Source organism: Nomia melanderi, chromosome 4 (genome assembly GCF_051020985.1).
Source record: "Nomia melanderi isolate GNS246 chromosome 4, iyNomMela1, whole genome shotgun sequence".
In the NCBI taxonomy this organism is placed as follows: Eukaryota; Metazoa; Arthropoda; class Insecta; order Hymenoptera; family Halictidae; genus Nomia; species Nomia melanderi.
Window position 1 is genome coordinate 12,727,926 of NC_135002.1, and position 21,283 is coordinate 12,749,208.

Consider the following 21,283-nt stretch of genomic DNA (forward strand, 5'->3'; position numbering starts at 1 on the left):
TTTTTATAAAGAAATCATTCACTTGGAAGAATTATCGTTAACATTGAAATTCACTAAGTATTCGTTTGGAAATGAAAGCTTTATTATTAAGTCTTACATGAAAATATGTTATAAAGCTTAAGAAAGTTGACGATCTTCCTCTGACGACTCAAACTTACTAAAATCAACAGATTAATAGCGCGTATACATTTTTCTATTGTTTCTCAATACTTTTTGCACAGAAATCGTTTACTCTGACGTTGAAAGAAGGATTACAACTACAGAATCCTTCGAATAGAGTTCCAAATACTTGTAAAATTATGAACCCTGTTTTGGAGGGAGCGTTTTTAGAAAATTTCCGCGGATTACTACTCTACTCACTTCCCGTAGAGTCCTAGATGATTAGGTATAAGCGTGACGATGTCGCTAATGACGTTCGCCGTGTCATCCCGAAAATGCAATATAATATACCGATGAGTGGCCACGTGTCTGTCAACGTTGGCGACAATCCCGAGGTATTATAATGCTGCATAACCTTAACGAGGACGCGTCCTTTGAAAACTCCTCCTTCCCATCGCCAACCCCTTCTGCTGTCCGTCAACTCTCGAGAAGGGCTGTGAATTTAACGAAGCGTCCTTTAAATCGCAACATGCCGTATCGAATCGCATATTACTCCAAATTTCTGTCTAACCGTACTAATACTTTCGTCCCCCTTCCTTTGTATCAATCGAATCTCTTATTAGTAAATAAAAAATTTCAATGTGAAAAGGGATACAGTAATTGATTTTTGTTATGAATCGTGACAGTGTTCGTAGGATGTGGTATATGAAAAATAAACTAATATTTTGGTAATTAATAATATCCCAATGTATGTTATTATGCAGAAAAAAATATAAAACTGAGTATTAATGAATCTAAATGTAATCAATTAAAGATCGAACAAATGACAAATTAGAAGTATTCTTTTTTAACGCAGTAGAAACTATACTATGACGATGAACATTTGAAATAATTTCATTTTTCTGCGTTACCTATGTCATAAAAGAGATATAAATTATTGAACTAAGCATTTCCGAGATTTTCAAGATATTGTAATATTCTGTTTTATCATGTTCTACAGTGTAAGTAAATTTATAATTAATGGCATGATTAGAAATTGTTAGATTAAATTTTGATGAAAACAAAGGCTTTGTTAAAATCAAACCATCTGTTAGAACAACAAGGGGACAATTTTACGACACGGGAATTATTCTTAGAGACGCTCGTGACAATCGGAGTACTTAACATTTAATCCTTCGAGCCGGATCATCGGTCAGCGAAGTAGAAGCCACAGTCAACGAAATCAGCATTGTCGAAACCGTTCGTATCATCAAGCAGTTCAGCCACTGGTGATTTAGAAGAAGAAGCTGGTAGTACCTTCAATCAGGAAGGACATCAGACCAGAAACCTGACACCAGGACACCAGCGCATCAAGGGAATCAGCATCCGTGGAAGACGCCTACGAGGAATCAGTAAAGGGCAGTACCTCATCCAATAGTAAGTCCGTCATTCATTATTTGCGTCAGCAGTTCAAAATGGAAGGTGACTTGCGATCATTAATCAGCGAACGTGGTACAGTTAAAGCCGCGCTCACGCGTTTTAGAAATTTCTTCAGAGATTTTGCAAATACGACTGCAATAGGGTCGTTAAAAAAACGATTAGAAGTAAACACGCAATTATTTGACAACTTCAATAAGATACAGACAAGAATAGAAATGATGGTGATAGGGACAGACGCCGAAACCGCGCATACCTCAGAACGGGAAGCGTTCGAAACCGCATATTTTGACCTTATCGACGAAGTAGAAACACACATAGAAAAATTTAACGTACGTAATCGTCGCGAAACGCCTGTTAGTCCGGCCACCACCAGCAATGGCATAATTAATGTTAGACTACCAACCATGCAGTTACCGTTGTTTAATGGCAATTATAGTGACTGGATAAAATTCAGAGACACATTCACAGCACTAATTCATGAGAATGAATCGTTATCAGACGTTCAGCGATTTCATTATTTGAATTCATCACTTAAGGTCCGCGTTGTGTTCGATGGTTCGGCAAGATCTGCTTCAGGATTATCATTAAATGATACGCAATTAGTCGGACCCACAGTTCAAAACTATTTAATATCGACTCTAATTAGATTTAGGTATTATAAATACGTAATTTCAGCAGATATCGAAAAAATGTATCGTCAAGTTCTAATAGAGCCGCGTCAACGGAAATTTCAAAGAATCTTATAGCGCTCAGATCCACACTCTCCGATTACTGAATTTGAATTGAACACAATAACGTACGGCACCGCCTCCGCTCCGTTCTTAGCTACACGAGTTCTACGCGAGGTTTACAGTGTACGGAGACAGCCCCAGACATTAGTAAAATAATAATGAACGATTTTTACGTGGACGACTTGTTGGCGGGCGCTCAAACCTCGATAGAAATCAGTACTATAAAATCTAAACTCACAACTATTCTTTCACAAGCTGGAATGCACCTCCGTAAATGGGCAACAAACTGTCCAGATGTTATTACAACGCCAGGTAGCAACAACAATAGTCAAGAAACCATAATAGAAAGGGACCCGAAAACATTAGGTCTATCGTGGTCACCAAGGACAGACGAATTAAATTTCATGATTCAACTCGACAACAATAGACGAACTACGGCACGCACTATACTATCAGAAATCGCACGGCTCTTTGACCCGTTAGGTTTGTTAGGTCCTTTTATTGTCATAGCCAAGTTAATCCTACAACGGTTATGGCAGATTCAGGCAGGGTGGGACGAATCAGTGTCACAAGACCTTTCTACTCAGTGGTTAGAATATGGTGAAGACATCCAACAAATTCAAACACTCAAGATTCCACGTTGCACGATTGCAACTAATTTAGATATTGACACGCGATTAGAATTACACGGGTTCTCAGACGCGTCGGAGAAGGCATATGGGGCGTGCATTTACCTGCGTTCTCGGGACACGGCAGGTCAATGGACGGCTGCCTTATTATGTGCAAAGTCAAGAGTGACACCTCTTAAAGCCATTTCGTTGCCACGGTTAGAACTTTGCGGCGCGGTATTATTAGCAAATTTAATTCAGAAGGTTAGAATAGCATTGCATTCGGTCAATCCAGTTGAACACTTATGGACAGACTCGACCATAACCCTCGCATGGCTCCGCAGTATGCCCTCCAGATGGAAAACCTTCGTAGCAAACCGAGTTTCAGAGATTCAAACACTCACATCAGTTGATAGTTGGAAACACGTAACGTCAGAAGATAATCCCGCTGACATGATTTCGCGAGGGGTTAGGTTGTCAGTATTAGCGCAAGCAAAAAATTGGTGGTCAGGTCCTGCATGGCTATGTGACGATGCAGAATCATGGCCCACTCCAGCGGACATTCAATTAGCTCCGGTTCTGGAGAAAAGGGTAACGCGTACCGTGTTGACTGCATTTACCCATCAAGAATGCAGTATTTTCGAGAAATTTTCTAAGTATACGCGTTTACTCCGAGTTACTACGTATTGCATTAGATTCATTAGAAATATACAAGCTAAGATTACGAAGGGAGAATCTCTTGAATTTCCCAATATAGGTCCTTTAACAACAACAGAGTTAGATGATACGCGAACACGTTTAGAACGTTTAGTACAAAAGGATGCATTTGAGACTGAAATTACAGCCTTACGAGCAAACCAGTCACTCCCAAGGTCAAGTCCATTACAATCACTAAATCCATTTCTAGATAATCATGGAATACTCAGGGTGGGTGGTAGATTAAGAAACGCTCCCTTTAGTTATGACATAAGGCACCCAGTTATATTGCCATCAAAACACCCATTTGATGAGCTCATAATTAGATATGAGCACAATAGATTACTACATGCAGGGTGTCAAGCGGTAATCGCATCGTTACACGAGCGGTACTGGCCTTTATTATGTAAAAACACTGTAAAACGAATCCTCCGAAGATGTGTAAGGTGCTTCCGGGTCAAACCAATAAGCGAAGGATATCAAATGGGTTCCTTACCTGCTCCTAGAGTTACCCCAGCGCGGCCCTTTAATATCTGCGGTACCAATTACGCAAGTCCATTTTTTAGCAAAGAAAGGACTTGAGGTAAGGTAACAGTAAAGGCATACATATGCATCTTCGTATGTTTCGCTACGAAGGCTGTACACATAGAATTAGCCACCAACCTAAGCACCGACGCATTTATTAATTGCTTTCGAAGATTTATTGCCCGGCGAGGACGTTGTCAATATATTGCATCAGATAACGGCACAAATTTCATCGGTGCTCGCAATGAGTTAGCAGAATTAGGAGCGTTAATTAGAAGTGCAAGTTACAATCAAAAAATAGCAACTGAATTAAGTCAGGAAGGTATAAAATGGCGCTTAACTCCACCACACTCGCTACACTTTGGTGGTTTGTGGGAAAGGGCTGTTAAGTCCGCGAAGTATCACTTAACCCGAGTGATCGGCGATCAGAGACTCACATTTGAAGAATTATACACACTGTTGACGCAAGTAGAATCTTGTCTGAACTCCCGTCCTCTTTCCCCGCTCTCGTCAGACCCCACAGATCTCCTTCCTTTAACACCTGGCCACTTCTTAATTGGTACTGCTCTTGCTGCATTACCAACCCGTGATCTGCGAGATGTTCGAACCACCCGACTCAACAGATACGAACTAATTCAGAAAATGTTCCAGCACTTCTGGCAACGGTGGCAGAAAGAATGCATACACCACATGCAACAACGCCACAAGTGGCAACAGAATTCACAAAATAAAATTGACATCGATACATTAGTCATTATTAAGGAAGACAATCAACCCCCTCTACAGTGGAGTTTAGAACGAGTGGTGCAATTACACCCCGGCAGGGATGGCATCACCAGGGTAGCATCGCTAAGAACTCCATCTGGAATACTCAAGCGGCCAGTCCGAAAACTTTGCATCCTCCCAGTGGATGCTAATGAAGAGACTACGTCATCAAATTCGTCAATAACACACAGTTAAAACGGATTGCAAATTCACAGTATCCGAACTCGATTGTATATATTCAGAATGTATTTATTTAGTTACTACGTATAACATATGTATAGGTATTAGTATTATGGTTCATGATTTCATGTAGTATGTTAAGTTAAGATGGATTGTTGAACAGGTAAACATGTTCAAGGTGGGCGGCATATTAGGACAACAAGGGGACAATTTTACGACACGGGAATTATTCTTAGAGACGCTCGTGACAATCGGAGTAATTAACACCATCGATAGCAAACTTATTAACACATTTGTATATGATTTATTTTTACTTACGTACAGTACGCAGAATGGCATGCCTCGGAAACTATTGGTGAATTTTTTACAAAAATTCTGTTAACCAGTTATGTTACAGTAATAGTTTAAAAATGCACTGTACAAACTTTCCCGTGGCCAGCAGCGCACGCCAGAGAATGGTGTGTCTACATAAAATAGTGAATAGAAAATGTAGAATAATATTTTTTTGTCGTTCACTTCGTTATCGAAAAAATTTCATTCGTATTCCGAACGAACACGCGTCCTATTGAATAGAATCCCGCTACCGTGTATTTTAAGCATGGATTCATGTGTAACAATTGAATTTTCGAAACTGGTTTTCTCGGAAATGCAATTCTCTATAAAAATTCTATTCTATACCGTGTCACAACCTTTTTGAACAATACATTTTATTTTTACAATAATCTGAACGGTAATCAAAAACAACCGTAAGTTTCATTTTTATTTGTATCGTTATTAATCTATATTTACACTAAAATTATTGCTTCACAAAATTCCAGTTCTCTATCACCAAAAGAATTACTCAATTTTCAAATAAAAATTTTCCATGCCACCATCGTTATCTAATGAAAAAAAAACAAAATATCTTATTACGCTACAACTAATTCCTAAAACTAAAGTATACAAATTAGATAAAACTAATATCTATAAATTACTGTTCATTAAAACAAAAGTTATACAAGAAAACACAATAGACGAAACGTATAATAAACCTACTAATAAAGAAAAGATAAAACTATTATAAAGCATTTCAATTTTCTACTGTCTTCAATGAAAGATACAATGACTATCAAATCCCAAACCTTTCAGCACTAACATACCCACTACAAAAACCATATAAAGATATTACCCTTTTTATCAGCTAACCTCACAAATTAATACCTTCCATTTCCACTAATTAAAAGACCTGGTCACACACATATACTCGCCTAACGTTATCACATCAGTCCTGAACTCTTTCTCCTAAAGCGCTACATATTGTCCCATTCCTTTTACCATGAGTTCTGAAAGACATCCGTAGAGTACGGAAAAGGTGACGATAGCGAGTGTTCCGCTTTAAGTGAACTCAAGTAGCATGGATATCAGCATCGCATACTCGACCATGTATCTCTTCTTTTTCCCTTTAGCGCGGATGCCGTGAAGGGGAGAAGGCGAGAAACGAAAAAGAGACGAAGGAACCTATGGGTGGCTCTCTTCTGAAATTACTCGATTCCATCGCAGTGACCCCGAGCGCCGTGGTCCGGCCATCTCTGCAGCATACACGGCTGCTTTCACCTTTTGCCTTCGCTCTCCCCTTTCGCTTTTCTTCGAGATCCTTCCCCTTCGCAGACTTGTCTCTTCCACCACGAACAACCCTCGGAACATTTCTTAATTCCGTGACAAGCGAGGAAAAAATAGAACGAGCGTGTCTTGGCGACAGTAAAATGACTTCAATGTCGATATCACCGCGATGAAATGGATAGAGATGATCCGAAGGATTATTAATTTTTCAGTTCTCGTTAGGAAACGTTGAGACTCAAACAAAGGGGAACGTTTTGTGGAGGCGTGAAAATGATTGTTTATAGCAAGCATTGATCTGTCTTTCGTATTTTGTTGAACAGGATGTATTCGAATTGATTTTAAGTAAAATGAATTCGTTTGGAAGTGTTGCTGGTAATGTTTTGTGGAATGGGGGAGAATTTCTGTGATAAAATTGCATTATTGATTATATATATTGATACATTTTTGGAAATATATGTTTGACACATAGTTAGAGATCATCGTTATATTTATACCTTCTTTACTCGGGGTTTTATAATAATATAAAAATATACGTGACATTCTCTATATACACAATTACAAATCACTTTCATTGTTCTAAAGATATTTTGAATATACATTTAAGTACGCTATTGTATTGTAAAAAACAATGAAAATTCCTCTTTCATTTCATCTATGCTAGAAAAGATTTATTGCATTCGAATTATATTTACTGATTGCTAAAAGAAATATTAAAAAAATTTTTAACGCAATAGTCAGGTACACAAACACTTTATTGCCTTTGTCACGCAGTGAATTGAATTTCTTTTAAACTTTCACGTAACTGCACACTAATTTCTCTGAAAAAAAAGAGAAGGAAGGAAATTGTTTGAATCACGGCCTGTGCTCCCTAAATGCTTCGATGTTTTATAGAATTAACGTGGTATCGCAGGTCGTGCATCAAAGGCCCCTTTTCTGGTACACAGAAACCGGAGGACATGTAGAAGTAAAATGGCCCGGCCGGAAAATAGCGTATCCTTCCTATTTAGTGGAATAATTGGGTACCGCGTTTCCTCCGTGACAGAACCTCGCTTAGTCCTATCTCCCCCTTCACTTCCAGCCCTCTTTCGAAATACTCTCACCTTAATGCACTTATTGTTAATGCAATTCTGTCGGGTTTCCGACTAATGGTTACCTACCTTTCGTTCACGACGCGATGTCATTTACAAGGGCCACGAACGATGTGTACCGCTTTTTCCTATTTTTTTCTTTTTCGTCTGGCCTAACGGAAAATTGAATTCAACCTGAACAAAGTATACACAGTGTTTGCTGAAATATGATTCAACTATAAGAAATCTAACTATATTTTTAAACGTTTAATGAAATCGAACTAATCATGAGAATGTTTGAAAAAATTACGAATGATTATTGTAAAACACAATCGGTTTGCTGCAATGACACAGTTGGACTGAAAATGCAAGTATGAAAGGAGAAAATAATAATTATGTATCTTTTTACTTTTTTCCAGATTTATAAATATTGTAATAAAGTGATATTAATTAGGTGAAAATCTGTTTCTTTGATAAAGAGATTCTTTTAGAGCACAAGTAATACATTTGTTTCAACTCTACAGTCACTAGAAATCGGATTGAACATGCGACTATAAAAAGAGAAAATATCAATTATGTATCGCCTTATCTTTTTCCTACTTTCGTCTATATTATATCAAATTAAGAAGAATTTCATATGCATATTTTAATTGTAGAGGGTGAAAATAATAATTGTGTACTTTCTTCCTTTTTTCTATTATTTATAAATATAGTAACAAATGAATAATGGATATGTGAAAATTTATTTCCTTGACAAAGGAATTCTAGTGCACGAGTAATCCAGAGATAGTTTCTCTCCTTCGTCTTGACGCAACAGCACGGTTTGTGGCTCGAGGCGTGAGAAGAAGGAGACGGCCGCTCCCGTCTGTCGATCTTCCAGATGGACGTCCGACAACGAGATACACTTTCCGCAGCAATGGCTCTGATCCACGTGGGAGACGGCGGTGTGTTACGGAAATCGACGTATCAAGCAGGAAATCGAGGGACAGCGCGGTGTCTGGACCGTTCCTTCTTGCTTCCGTCGATCACCGATGAATCTTTAACATGATCGTCAATCGATTCTGAGGCTTATCTGTGACGGGACGATCAGACCGATGGAAAAATAATCGAATCGGGCTGCCTCGACTTCTACACAAGAGTGGCTTCTATTTTCTTAGAATTCTTCTACTGAGAATATGCTCGAGACAACGTATGCTGCAGTTGCTTTTACAGTGCTTATAGTAAGAAGCAAAAAGAATTTTAAGAAGAATAATTGACAGCATTTATTTCCTTTTTAATTCTAAGAAATAAAAATTATTTCGTATCAGTAATAGATTTAGAAAGAATTTTCTATAAGAATATTTTGTATATAAGCTTTTGTATTTCATCTTTTATCTTATGTTGATGAAAATACATTTTCAAGTTAAGCGTGCAGAATATATATCGAATATTTTTGGAACAATTGGAATTTTTCTCTTCGAAGTGTTACAAATCGTTTGTCCTTCCACAACAACGTGAAAAGAGAACATAAACATTGGTTTCTGCCAACCGGCAGTTGTTCCAGCGTAATCATATTTTTACTGGAAACAGAAACAAAAGAAAAGACAAAACTTGAGAAATTGATTAACTGGGTAATATAGGAATTGACATAAAGTTAAAATCCGGTCATTTGACCGATTCCCGCTACGGTTAGCGTTAAGTTTTACCGCTTACAGTGTTTTCTGCAAGTCCACACCCCAAACATTTTGTAACGATAACGTGAATGGATCGCCTGGTAACCGTCTCGTTTTTCCCCAGTCGTTACTCAATTCATGTTTCTTCGTGGCCCGCGGTTATCGGGTTATCCGGAAGTGAAATTGCTGGCGTCGAATCTGCCTTCTCCGTGGGTTTTGAACCCGTCAAACCGTCCCATCATTAGTGACTGCGGTCTTATCCGCCGCCAGATATAACCAGCACGAATTCGACGGGACAATCTCATTACGGGACAACCCATTATCTCCGTGTTCGTCGGATAATTCAATATAAACGTACTAATTGGAAAACTCCGTTTGGAACGCAAGTCGCCGCGGCGCAGCGCGCCGTTGCGAACGCGTTCGCGTCGAGATATAACTCGCGGATTATTTTCCGCCGGGAATTCCTGTGAAATTAAATATTTTTATTGACCGTCTAGTCTGTGTTTCTGGTGAACAGCAGTTCGCGTAAAAAAGGTGGACCCTTTTTTTCCCCGAACAGGGCAACTGTTTTCAATGGAGGAAAAACGAGTGGGAGGGAAAGGGGAAAAAGTAAAAAATGGTCACGAGTATTTTTCATATCAGCGATCCGTCGGTTCCAGTTCTTCCGTTGGTGTCTCGTACAATTCATTTTTTTCCTGCTCAATTAAAGTGTCCTCTGTAATTGTTAAATCGGAAAATCCTCCGCCGCCCACTCCCATCTCCCGACCGTGTTTCCTTTCGCGTCCATGCGCCCGGCATTTCCATGTAATAAGCATGAAAATAGTATTTAATTTCGATAACAAAATAGTATTTAATTTCCGCGGTGTGTAAATATTCGAGCACTTCGGATATTGCACACTTTACCCGTTTCATTAATTGGATCAGTCCGGTTGTTTACCCTCTGTGCAAATACAGCGTGTGCATGCATCGTACGGTCGGAAATCACATTTTGCCGTGCAATATTCATTAGCACACAGTTCGCGCCGCTAAAAATCGCGTGTAACCGGCCCGGGTATCGTGACATTTTCGATTATACGACGTCTCGGCGGGACCGCCGCACAATCGCGGGTAAAGTTGGATGTCAGCGAAGGCCTTTCCGATTCCCCCAGTCATTTTCATTAAAAATCCCGAATGAGAGCCGGCCACGGACCGCCGAGACCCGGCAAAATGAAACGTAAATATTAGCCAAGGTGCTTCAGCGGCATGCGAACTTGAAACTCGTTCCGGCGGAGACTCGTATTAATAAAGATGAGCGCATTCGGTACACCCGGTACAGTTCAAGCCGACTCTTTTGGACGCGGCGACTCGCGAGATCGTTTAAATGCAACCGAAACACCATGTCCCGTGTTTGTTCTCGTTTCGCGCTTTGGGGCTTTCTTTCCGCGTATTGTTTGACTCCCGTTGAGCTATTATGTCGCGTGACGGATTGTGTGTTAACACTTTATCTACCGGAGATCTTTTAATTGGCTTTTCAATTACTTACAGTTCTACATTAAGGAACAACCTAATAAAATAGTTCTAAGAATCTTTGGACAATTTTATTCATATCATTATTTAGGATTATAACTGTAATTTTCATTGTTACTGGAAACTTCGTTAAAAAATCCTTACGCATTTTAGAATAAAGAAACTTCAATTTATTTAAGAACATTCATTAACTTGTTAAGGACTTCTCAGGAAAGGAGAATTATACTTTTTGACGCAAAAGCATATTCGAGATATTCTTTCAGTTTCACGTCCATTTGAAGCATATTAAAGGAAGTGGTGAAAAGGGTAGTTTCTCGAGGAAATGTTCGGCGAGTGTAATTCAATTATACGATATTTTAAGTAATTACGTTACAGTATATTTCGAAAGGTGGTCTACGTCCTATTTTTATCTGCAGTAGGTTCTAAGATGATTGATGTAAAGTATGAGACTGAATTATTTTACACTGAATGAAAAAAATAGGTATGAAATAATTTTATAAGAATTACGTTCTATAAAAATTTTGTTAAAAATTCATTATTACCTTGAGCCTCCAACTAAACAAGAAAAGTACCCCATAAATTTTGTTAGCAGTGATAATTTTTGTTAATTCTGTTGCGTTTTGCTTTAAGGTAAAACACCCGTTGAAATCGTAATTATTTATCTCTAACAAACTCCTGCTCGGTAGTGTATCAGGCTATCAGGAAATTCATAATATTAGGACTCATATTGACATTCATAACGTTCATGTAATTTGAGAACATCATACGATCCCTTCGCAGGATGCCACGCTGACTCGCAGGCCGTTTCGTTTCGCAACGTTCAATTCCTTCGTAACTTCTCACCTTGGAGGAAATTAATTAACGTGCATATAAACTGTCGTAGACGGCTTCGTGCCGTAGAAGCTTAACTTACGTACTGATTTCTTGAGTACACAGTAAATAGGGGAAGGGGAGTAGTTTAGGTTAACCGCTGACTAATTGCTCCTTAACCAAGTTAAATCGTACTCCAGTTATTGCGGGAAACTTGGGATGCTGCGTGGCGCAGCTTTTGATCAAAGGACTTACAAAATCAGTTTCAAGTTACTGCAGACCGTACCGATTTCGAAATTATAGAAATTCATAAGAGCCGATAACTACACTAGACTGCGGCCAGAAATCTTGACACGGATAGTCGTATCATATAATTGGTGCTCGATATTTTTAACTGAATCCCGAACCTCAATCTGAATGATGTATATAATCTCAAGAATTCATTATTTTCTGACAGTTTCAGGATTTCTTTATAAGCAAAATTGACAATCTGTATTATTATCAAAATGTTCATCATATATTATATGTATGTAACTTATTATTACAAATTTTGCAAAGGAAAATATACCTATTTTACGCTATATTACGGATTTTAATTATTCAGTCTATTAATAAAAACATATGATCGAAGCACAACGCAGTGTGGGCACCCGTAATATCGTTGTATTTGATTCACGTTGGTATTTAATTTGTGAATTGCAGGAATACAAACACCGGCTTAAAACTGGTAACGAAATGAAAACATTCCACTGAAAAAAAATCTGACTTCTTCTTTTACAATGAACACGATATGAATTTGTAGAATCATTTTACAGGAAACGCTGTTTATGAACTTTCGTGTATATTCGAATAGTTAATTTGCCTTCAATTTGCTTTTTGAAATGATAAATACAATTCCAATCATTTCTGTACTGCTGCAACAATAACAAATAGAGATAAAAGAAAAATCTTGTTACGTGGTATCCCTTGTAAACATGCAGCTGTTTATTCGTGAGGTCCCAAAAACATGAATTGCTTAAAATTCTCTTGATGAACATAGAATAGATTTAGCTGAGCAAAAGCAAGACATCTGAAAGTGTATAATGGTCCGCAGACACTCTCAAATACGCCCGAAGCGTGTCCCGTTTGAGGAGAGGGGTGAAGCAACCCTCTGACGCGGAGATAGACTGCAGTTCGACAACCTCGCGAACTTTCCTTAATCTTCTGTTACTCCGTGAAACGACAAACATAAGAAACTCTGACTCACAACACATCTATGGTCATTTAGAATTCTTTTCGCGTCCATTACTAATATTGAGCTTGAATTAAATAGTATTTTTTGTTATCGTGAGCTGTGGTTTGAAATTGATTTGAATATACAATGAGCATAGAATTTGGTTGTTTTTACAGTAAATTTTTCAAGATTAAATGTTTCTATTGAGACCAGTTGTGAAGGAAATTATAGAGAAAAGAGTTAAAAAGGAAATGTCGATTAATTTTAGATATGTTTGTAGATTGAATCTTGAAGAATTTTTTAATGTATTTATGTCTAATTAAGTAGACAGAGAATTAGAATTAACTGCTCAATGAAGTATTAGACATAAATACATTAAAAAATTCTTCAAGATTCAATCTACAAACATATCTAAAATTAATCGACATTTCCTTTTTAACTCTTTTCTCTATAATTTCCTTCACAACTGGTCTCAATAGAAACATTTAATCTTGAAAAATTTACTGTAAAAACAACCAAATTCTATGCTCATTGTATATTCAAATCAATTTCAAACCACAGCTCACGATAACAAAAAATACTATTTAATTCAAGCTCAATGAAGTATTAATACTGTTAAATTCTGTTTGAAACCTTCGTTATAAGTTTGTCGCGGTATCGCAAAGCAAGAGGTTAACCCTTTGCACTCGAAAGCTTTTCACTATAAACATTCAATGTTTTTCACATAAATTAAGAAACAAAACTATTTTGTAAAAATATTTCACATATTGATGCAGTATACAAAGCTTAATGTTGTATATAACATTTTGTAATTTTGTTGTATCAAATGAAGTGGCAACAAAGAGTCACCTCTCGAGTGCAAAGGGTTAAGCGGTTAGACACTCAACAAGAGGCTCACCTTCGGCAACCATGTTAACGACACAAAATCCGCGATCATAATTCATTGATGAATTTTATCAGTTTCATAGACAGCTCACGGAGACACGATAAATTTTGTTACGCCCGTGAATTAATCCGGCCGCGGCAACTCCTTTATTACCCATTTTCACGTTGGGACTTTTATCGCTTGTCATTCCGGGCGATTCCGCCTCCGCAAAAACTGTACGTTTCGCTGTGTTATCATGGAGCGCAGAAGTGGCGTGAGCCCGAATAAAATGCAAATGACTATTACCCGATCTCTCGAGGAGGCGAATACGAAGCAGGCCGAAAGGTACTTTCGGAACGGTTTGCTATCTATTACTGAACGACGGGACGTCCTCGGTGCTTGCACAATTACTTGTCGACTGTTTGATGATCTACTTCAGCCAAGGAGGCAGACAGAGGAGGACGGAGATAGATTAAAATATCGTTAAGGTGGACGGTTTGTCTTTCGACTCGTTATAACGAGCTGAATTAAAATCGAAAGAACGTCGCGCTTGGCTCTATAATCGATTTGTCAACCGAGTAATGCGACGATCAAACCGTTCTATCATCGTTATTGCGGAAAAAGAACGGAATTGTTCCGATTATCAGAAGGTGAATCTTTGTTGGTGAAACATGAAAGTTCGGAAAAACTGGATGGACGTAATAAAAATAATTGTTAACTAAGAAATACGACGAACAAACTATTCTATTATTGTTATTGCAGAAAAGGAACTGAAAAAAAATGATTGTTCCGATTATTATCAGAAGGTGAATTTTTGCTGGCGGAGGATAAAACGATTAAACTACTCTATTATTGTTATTGCAGAAAAGGAACAGCAAAATATGATTTTTTCTGATTATCAAAAGATAAATCTTTGCTAATGAAACATGAAAATCCAAGTAAACTTGGAATAATAAAAGTAATCGACAATTAAATCACGCAACAATCAAACCGTTCTATTACAGCTGTTCTACAATAAAAATTCAAAAATATGGTTATCTTACTGATCAAATGTGAACTCCTGCTCGTGAAACAAAAGTTTGAGCGAGCTTCGGATATATACCGTAAGAAAGTAGTAATTTCGTGTTCAACGTGTAAATGTTTGAATAACGTACAACCGTAAAGTGACTTCTCACTGGCTGTTAAATGAATATCGCAATTAAGCCATGGAACGATAAACCGAACGCAGACCGGGGAATTTAACGCGACACCAAGCCCTGTTTCCCTTACATTTCGCTCATTCATCAACCGTGAAAAGAGCCTCGCGTGCATTGCATCCGTCGCGTGCTGTTCGGGAAACCACGTGCCCCGTTAGACGATAAAACATTTAAAGAATGACATATCTACTCCTGGCCGGTGCCGTAAAAGGATTTTCCCTCGCGTGTCAATCGTTAATTGCGCGGCCGAGAGAAACCGGAAGAACAACGGAACGTATTCTTATCGATTTCGTTTACCGTTATCGAAAATAATGGATGTTTCTGTCCGTCGATGCATTGTTCCGCTACAATTTGTTAATTATCCGCTGACTGGAAGTTTTGTGCATTCGTGATTGATCCGACCGAGCGAAATAAAATGAAACAGGAATATCGTGCAGTAAAAACATTCACGCTAACAAAGGATTTTTTATATGAATTTTATATTCATAAATTGGGAGAATATTTATGTTATGTTGGTGAAAGGAAAATACGGATTTGCGAAAATTTATAACTGAATTAAGTTTACTAGAGGAAAGGAAGAACATGGATTACGTTCGTTAACTGAATATTGAATAAGTGAAAAAGGTACTTTGCGACAAGTGAATCAACAACAGATTCTGAACAGACAACTGACATACGAGAAGCGGTAAATGTGATATAAATTCTGAAATGTAACTTTTAATTATTTTTAAATTTAGCTTCGCCATGTATATATAGCACTCAATAAACAAACCACTCATCCCACCGTATTATTTAAATAATTAAATTATTCATTTACAACATATAATTTTAAATATCGAAAATCGAAGTCGCCATTAATGCGGCACTTGACCACAAAAGACTAAATGTCGTCTTCTTTTGCACTTGAGTGAAAAATATGCATGTTTCATTAATTTTGAAGCACCCTATGTATTTTCTATTCAAGATATTACTCTCGGGGGCAATCTAAAATCACTTTTATTTTGCACAGGGATCTCCATCAATGCGGAAAATAGGAAACCGAATGCGATGGACGCGATGGAAACCATGCATGGAGGCCACGCGAGCGGCCCGAACATGTAGATGGTAATGTATTGTTCAATCTGGTGGGATATTACGAACGCTTAGGTTACCCCTTTCGTGGTCGGCGATGATCCTCTTACAGTTTCGACTTTATTAGGCCGTGGTCACACGGTACTAGGTACTGACTAAATATGAACCGCGTCGCGCCACGAATTGTAAGCCGCTTACAGTGTGGTTACGTGTACATTTTAATGCAATACGGCCAGTTGGTGTGTCATTAGTGATTACAAAGTAACTCGAACTCACGCGACCGGTCTCCATGCGTCCCTGCCCTACACCACGTGAACCCCGACCCGTCCTCAAAGGGAAAACGAAAACAAGCAAGAATATTAAAGTCGGATGCAAATGGCCGTCAACTGTAGCTTTCCGTGCGCTTTGATAATTTATCGCTCATTTATCTTTACCGTGATTGCATTCATTGTCGGTACTTTGTTGGTGAATAAGAGATCATTCCATCCGAGAATTGTTTGAATATAAAATTTATATCGCATGTCGAACTGATGAAACTTGGAACAGGTTTTGTCAATGTTCTTTTTGGTTTCTTAATTAAAAATTATTATTCGTGATCGTATGATTCCTTTCATTTATTGTAAAAACGTTTTAAGAACTATTAGGATGTATATTTTATATTGACAGTTTTGTACTCATTTATTTGTGGCTTTAGCGTCGTGCGTTGTGTTTAAAATATCAATTTGGATGAGAGATGTGCTGAATGTATTTAGATTTCAACATTTTGTGACAGGAGATTAACGCGAGGTTATTTGCTAAGGATTTTGAATTGATTTAACCTTTATCCTCGGATTAAGGGAAATTTCAAATCATATACAAAGCTTTTAACTGCTGTAGGATTAAAATAAAAAGACTATGAGAAGGATGAATAGAAGCTACAGTAATATAAGAAAAATGTTTTCGATATTTGAATCAATATTTTATACCAAATAGTACGTAAATTCAAAGCCGTGGCATCATAAAACACCAACGGCGTGTAAATGATATGGCCCCTGTTCTAAAAGGTAGATGAAAAGGAGGAAACTGATGCTGCAGTTTTTCACGGGAAATTTGCTTGGAACAACGTGATCTCCGTGTCGATGAATTCCAACGATGCGTTTACCCCCTGGTTTCAGAACCATTGACCACTTTTCCCGTTCAGGCACTTTACACAGCAACTCGGTTAACTAGGGGCCCACTTTGCCGCATATTGCACTACGTGCTGCAAGCTTGCAGCTTGGAATTTGAGACGGGGCCGGTCTTAAAATCCTACACCGATGTTTACAAGAAAAACACTCTAACTGAGTAAAATATGATTAGAGGTAAAATGCAAAGGAAATAATGACTATAGTTATACACGAGAACATTACTTAAAGATCTAAGGGATTGTTTTTAATATGTTCTTCCAAATAAATTCCTATTTAATGATTTCTTAATTGCATACCAAGTTGTAGACTAATGAGAATATTTCGTTTCATAGACTAAATAAACTTATAGTCAGTATTGTAAAAATATTTTGAATTCGGAGATTTTAATCATTTCCACTTTTGTACTTTCAATATATAATCTTTTCATATGCTGATTTTCCTATTGAAAAATCTATTTCTATTAAACGTTAATTGGATAAACTTCTAAATATTAACGAAGTTATAAAAGCAATAATAATATTGAAGTACTTTTGAAACTTTCAATTCAAATTACAACAAATAATTGATTCAATAGTAACGTAATTTCACAGCGAACAAATATTCTTACATTTTCATCTTTCTGCCAATCTTTCATACGTATCATAATCAATTAATATTTCATTGATCGCTGCCAAATCCTGTCTGTAAAATCCTGCGGAAAATTTGTCAGCAAACGTAACCACGTAAGAGAGCAACCGTTGAAAATTTTAGTGCACAGAAAATTGTGGTACCTAGATGCCACGTCAGCAGCTATACCGTCGCTCAAGTATTTCCTTCGAGACGGGAAGATGTCTCGAGTGCACGACAAACTTCGACAAATATTTGAGCAGCTTTTCTGCACGTGTGCGCTACGCTTATTATTACACTACCTCCGCAATAGTAAATCGTCGGGTCATTTTCTATTAACAAAACTGCACCTTCGACGACCAGCATTTTTCTAAATAACTTTAATCCTTCTTCGTCAAACCTTCCGGATTAAATCAGGCCAGCGATGCTTAATTCACGAAGACTGAAGTGCCTTTTGAAATTTTGAAAAGAGCATTCTCGAGAAAACTGTGAGGTAAACTGGTTAGGATACATATCGACACTGTCATTGAAAGCATGAGCATCTAAATATGTTTCTCATGCACATACTGACTAAGTAGTTCAGACGTCTATAACTGTTAGGTCTATTTAAAATTCAGTTCAATGTTTAGAGTGCTAAAATACAAAATTATATAAAGTAAAAACACCAGTAGTTCACTAGTTAAGAAACATTTTCTGCGCGAGTAATAGTAAAGGCTTACTCCTTTATTAAATAGAGAAACTGTATGTGTGAAAATGCTGTTTTGTCTTCTTAAATTATGTAATAAAGCGAACTCTTTTGAAATAGCTGTATTATCCAAATTTTATAGACATTTTTGAAAATTCAATATTTCCATCAGAAGTAGACCATCCTTGAAATGAGAAAACTAGTAACTGATCATATGTTACTTAGTAGTTGACCACTAGTGAAACGAAGAACACTAAAGGCGATTACATTAATATCGTTTATTTGCAACAATTATGACACACTACAAGTAAAAGGACAAATACAAATGAAAAGAAGTTAATTCCATATAAAATCTAATTCAGGCACAGAGTAAATGTTTCGAGTTTTGCTTGATCTGGTAGACTCATTGATAGGAGAAACCACATTTTTAATATTTTTCTCGAAAAATATTCACCTTTATATACAAATATTACAGTCAACAATTGAAACAATCTCAATAATTAAACTACAAAAGTAACTTAAAAACTATATTACTCGGCTAATCAACGGCGTGTTAATTACTCAGGAACGCAATTAGGAGAATAAATGGTTCTCGGTTCGCACACGGTGTCAAATTCAACAAAGTACGTATTATTCGCGGTACATGCTTTATTTCCCGACAAACAGAGTGAAATTTGACGTCGATATATTTGCTGCGGTCGAGCTTATTGGCGGAGCTTACCTTCGTGAAAAGCACGCCGAAAACCGGAGGAGATAAGCCGTGGGCAGGGATCGGTTTGTCCCCATTGTTCCCGCCGCGCTACGACCTTTTTACGTCGAAACAATGGTTCGTAGATACTGCTATTCCCGATATTTCAGGAGGGATCCTTCCATCCTATATGGAATCGAAGGGTTTTACCCCCCGCTTCCCGTCCTATATCGAACGGGTTTACCCGCGGTTCGTGGCACAACGAAATTGAGTCGTTTCGAAGGATTAAGCGTGCCCCGTTATAAGCAAAAAGTGTACGCGTGCAGACCGGAGGAGCGCTGGTTCGAATAGATAATAAAGAAGGGGAAAAATTACGCTGCAACAAGATCCGATTAAAAATTTCGGTTTTCATCCGTCCATCCTTTTAGAGCCTAGAATCCGTACGCTGTTTAATCCTATCGTAAATATCAACGTTTTATCCTTCAAAGTAAATTTCTGTTAGATTACGAACATTCCTGCGAATTTCCGTCCTCAAATAGTATTTCGCGGAAGTGGGAATCGATGGGAAACTAATTCGTCGGTTTAAGTGTTTGTTTGATGAAATTTATGGTTAGGATTTTGTTAATCTGATTCAAATGTTCTGTTTTTATTGTATCAACTTATCCTCGGCTGCTATATATGCATGACATTTACGATTTATGCAGTAGTATGAAGTTGTTATTTGTTTTGTTCAATCTGAATCGCACCGAGCAGCGAATAATTTTAGTATAAAAGGTGTTTGGAAAGTCAGGTGAAGAACTGTTATATTTAGAGACATGAAATTTTTAATGGGTATAGTTTCGAAAGCAGAATTATTTTATTTATTAATTATTTATTGCCAATTATTAAAGTAATTAAAATATTATATGTATGCAACTTTCGAAATATTTGCTATTACTTTCAATGATTTTATCCCATCTTTGAACGAATATTCCCAAAATTGCGAGAGAATGTTTCAAAATAAATGTCTGATTCGATTTTAGAACAATTGTTATACAAACACAGCTACTAAAGGGATTTGAATGAAGAATTTCTCGTTGTTAAACGTTATCATTGGATTATTATTGATAAGGGAAGAAATATGACAAGCCCGTAATTCTTAACATTATTCCCATCGAACGTGTGCATACAGCAGAACGACATGTCATAACCTTTTACACAGGGCTCACACGAAGGATTCTGTTTCAATTTTCGTCGGATCACGGAAATCGAATTTCCTATTACAGAGTTGTCGCGTAAATCCCTGCCAGTTATTCGAGAATACTTATATCAATTCCAAAAACGATAAGCTTGTGTGTACTACAAAAATCCTACGGGATCAAATGAGATAATACGGAGACTAAGAATAAAACGTACCATTTTAGATATAGCCGGCGCCGCATATGCAGCTGAGATACGATTTATGTACAATAATATTGAAAAGTTTAAAATCGTACATTCCATCACAACTGCTGACGAACTTTTACATGGGAAGCATAATGGAAACTTAAAATTCTTCTCTGCAGAATCCTTTTCATTCTTTATTCTTGTTTTGAACACTAATAATGTTTCGATACAATATTTTTTGACAAATTATATTACCAAATATAATTTGGGATCATAAAAGTCTACTTTCCCAAAATTAATAATCTAAACATTTAAGTATTTTCGACAATTAAATAAAGTTAAATTAAATCATTTCCTGTACTAAACTGTAGCATAATACAAATTACATTATTAATATTTATATTAATACAAACTTATGTTACGAAAAACCATATATCAAATCTTACAAAATTTCTTTTCTCAAACACAAATCCAAAAACCGAACCCACTCCGCGATCCTCAATTTTTCAAAACTATTTTCCCGAAACCAAAAAAAAAGAGGCAAAACCGCTCAAAAGCGTGCTTGTACCTTCAACCACAAAAATCATAAAAAGCTTGTTATGTTGCCCGACGGAGCCGAGGAACCGTGAAAGAGAAACTGTGAAAACCGCGTCGTGTGCTCTCCCTGAATATCAAAAGTCACACAAATAGGCCATTTTTCATGGAGGGGTGTCCGGTCTGAACGGCGCGTTCCCGCACAAAAGCTCGTAGCGTATCGCCTGCTTGAACACC

General features: G+C 37.4%; 1 protein-coding gene across 1 annotated transcript; it reads left to right on the forward strand.

Annotated features, from left to right (window-relative positions):
* Positions 1 to 2,407: 2,407 nt before the first annotated feature.
* On the forward strand, positions 2,408 to 5,038 carry LOC143174456 (uncharacterized). The gene is made up of 2 exons (XM_076366914.1): positions 2,408 to 3,919; positions 4,190 to 5,038. Exons 1-2 carry the CDS (start codon positions 2,408 to 2,410, stop codon positions 5,036 to 5,038), a joined length of 2,361 nt encoding a protein of 786 aa, XP_076223029.1.
* The last annotated feature ends 16,245 nt before the right edge of the window (positions 5,039 to 21,283 follow it).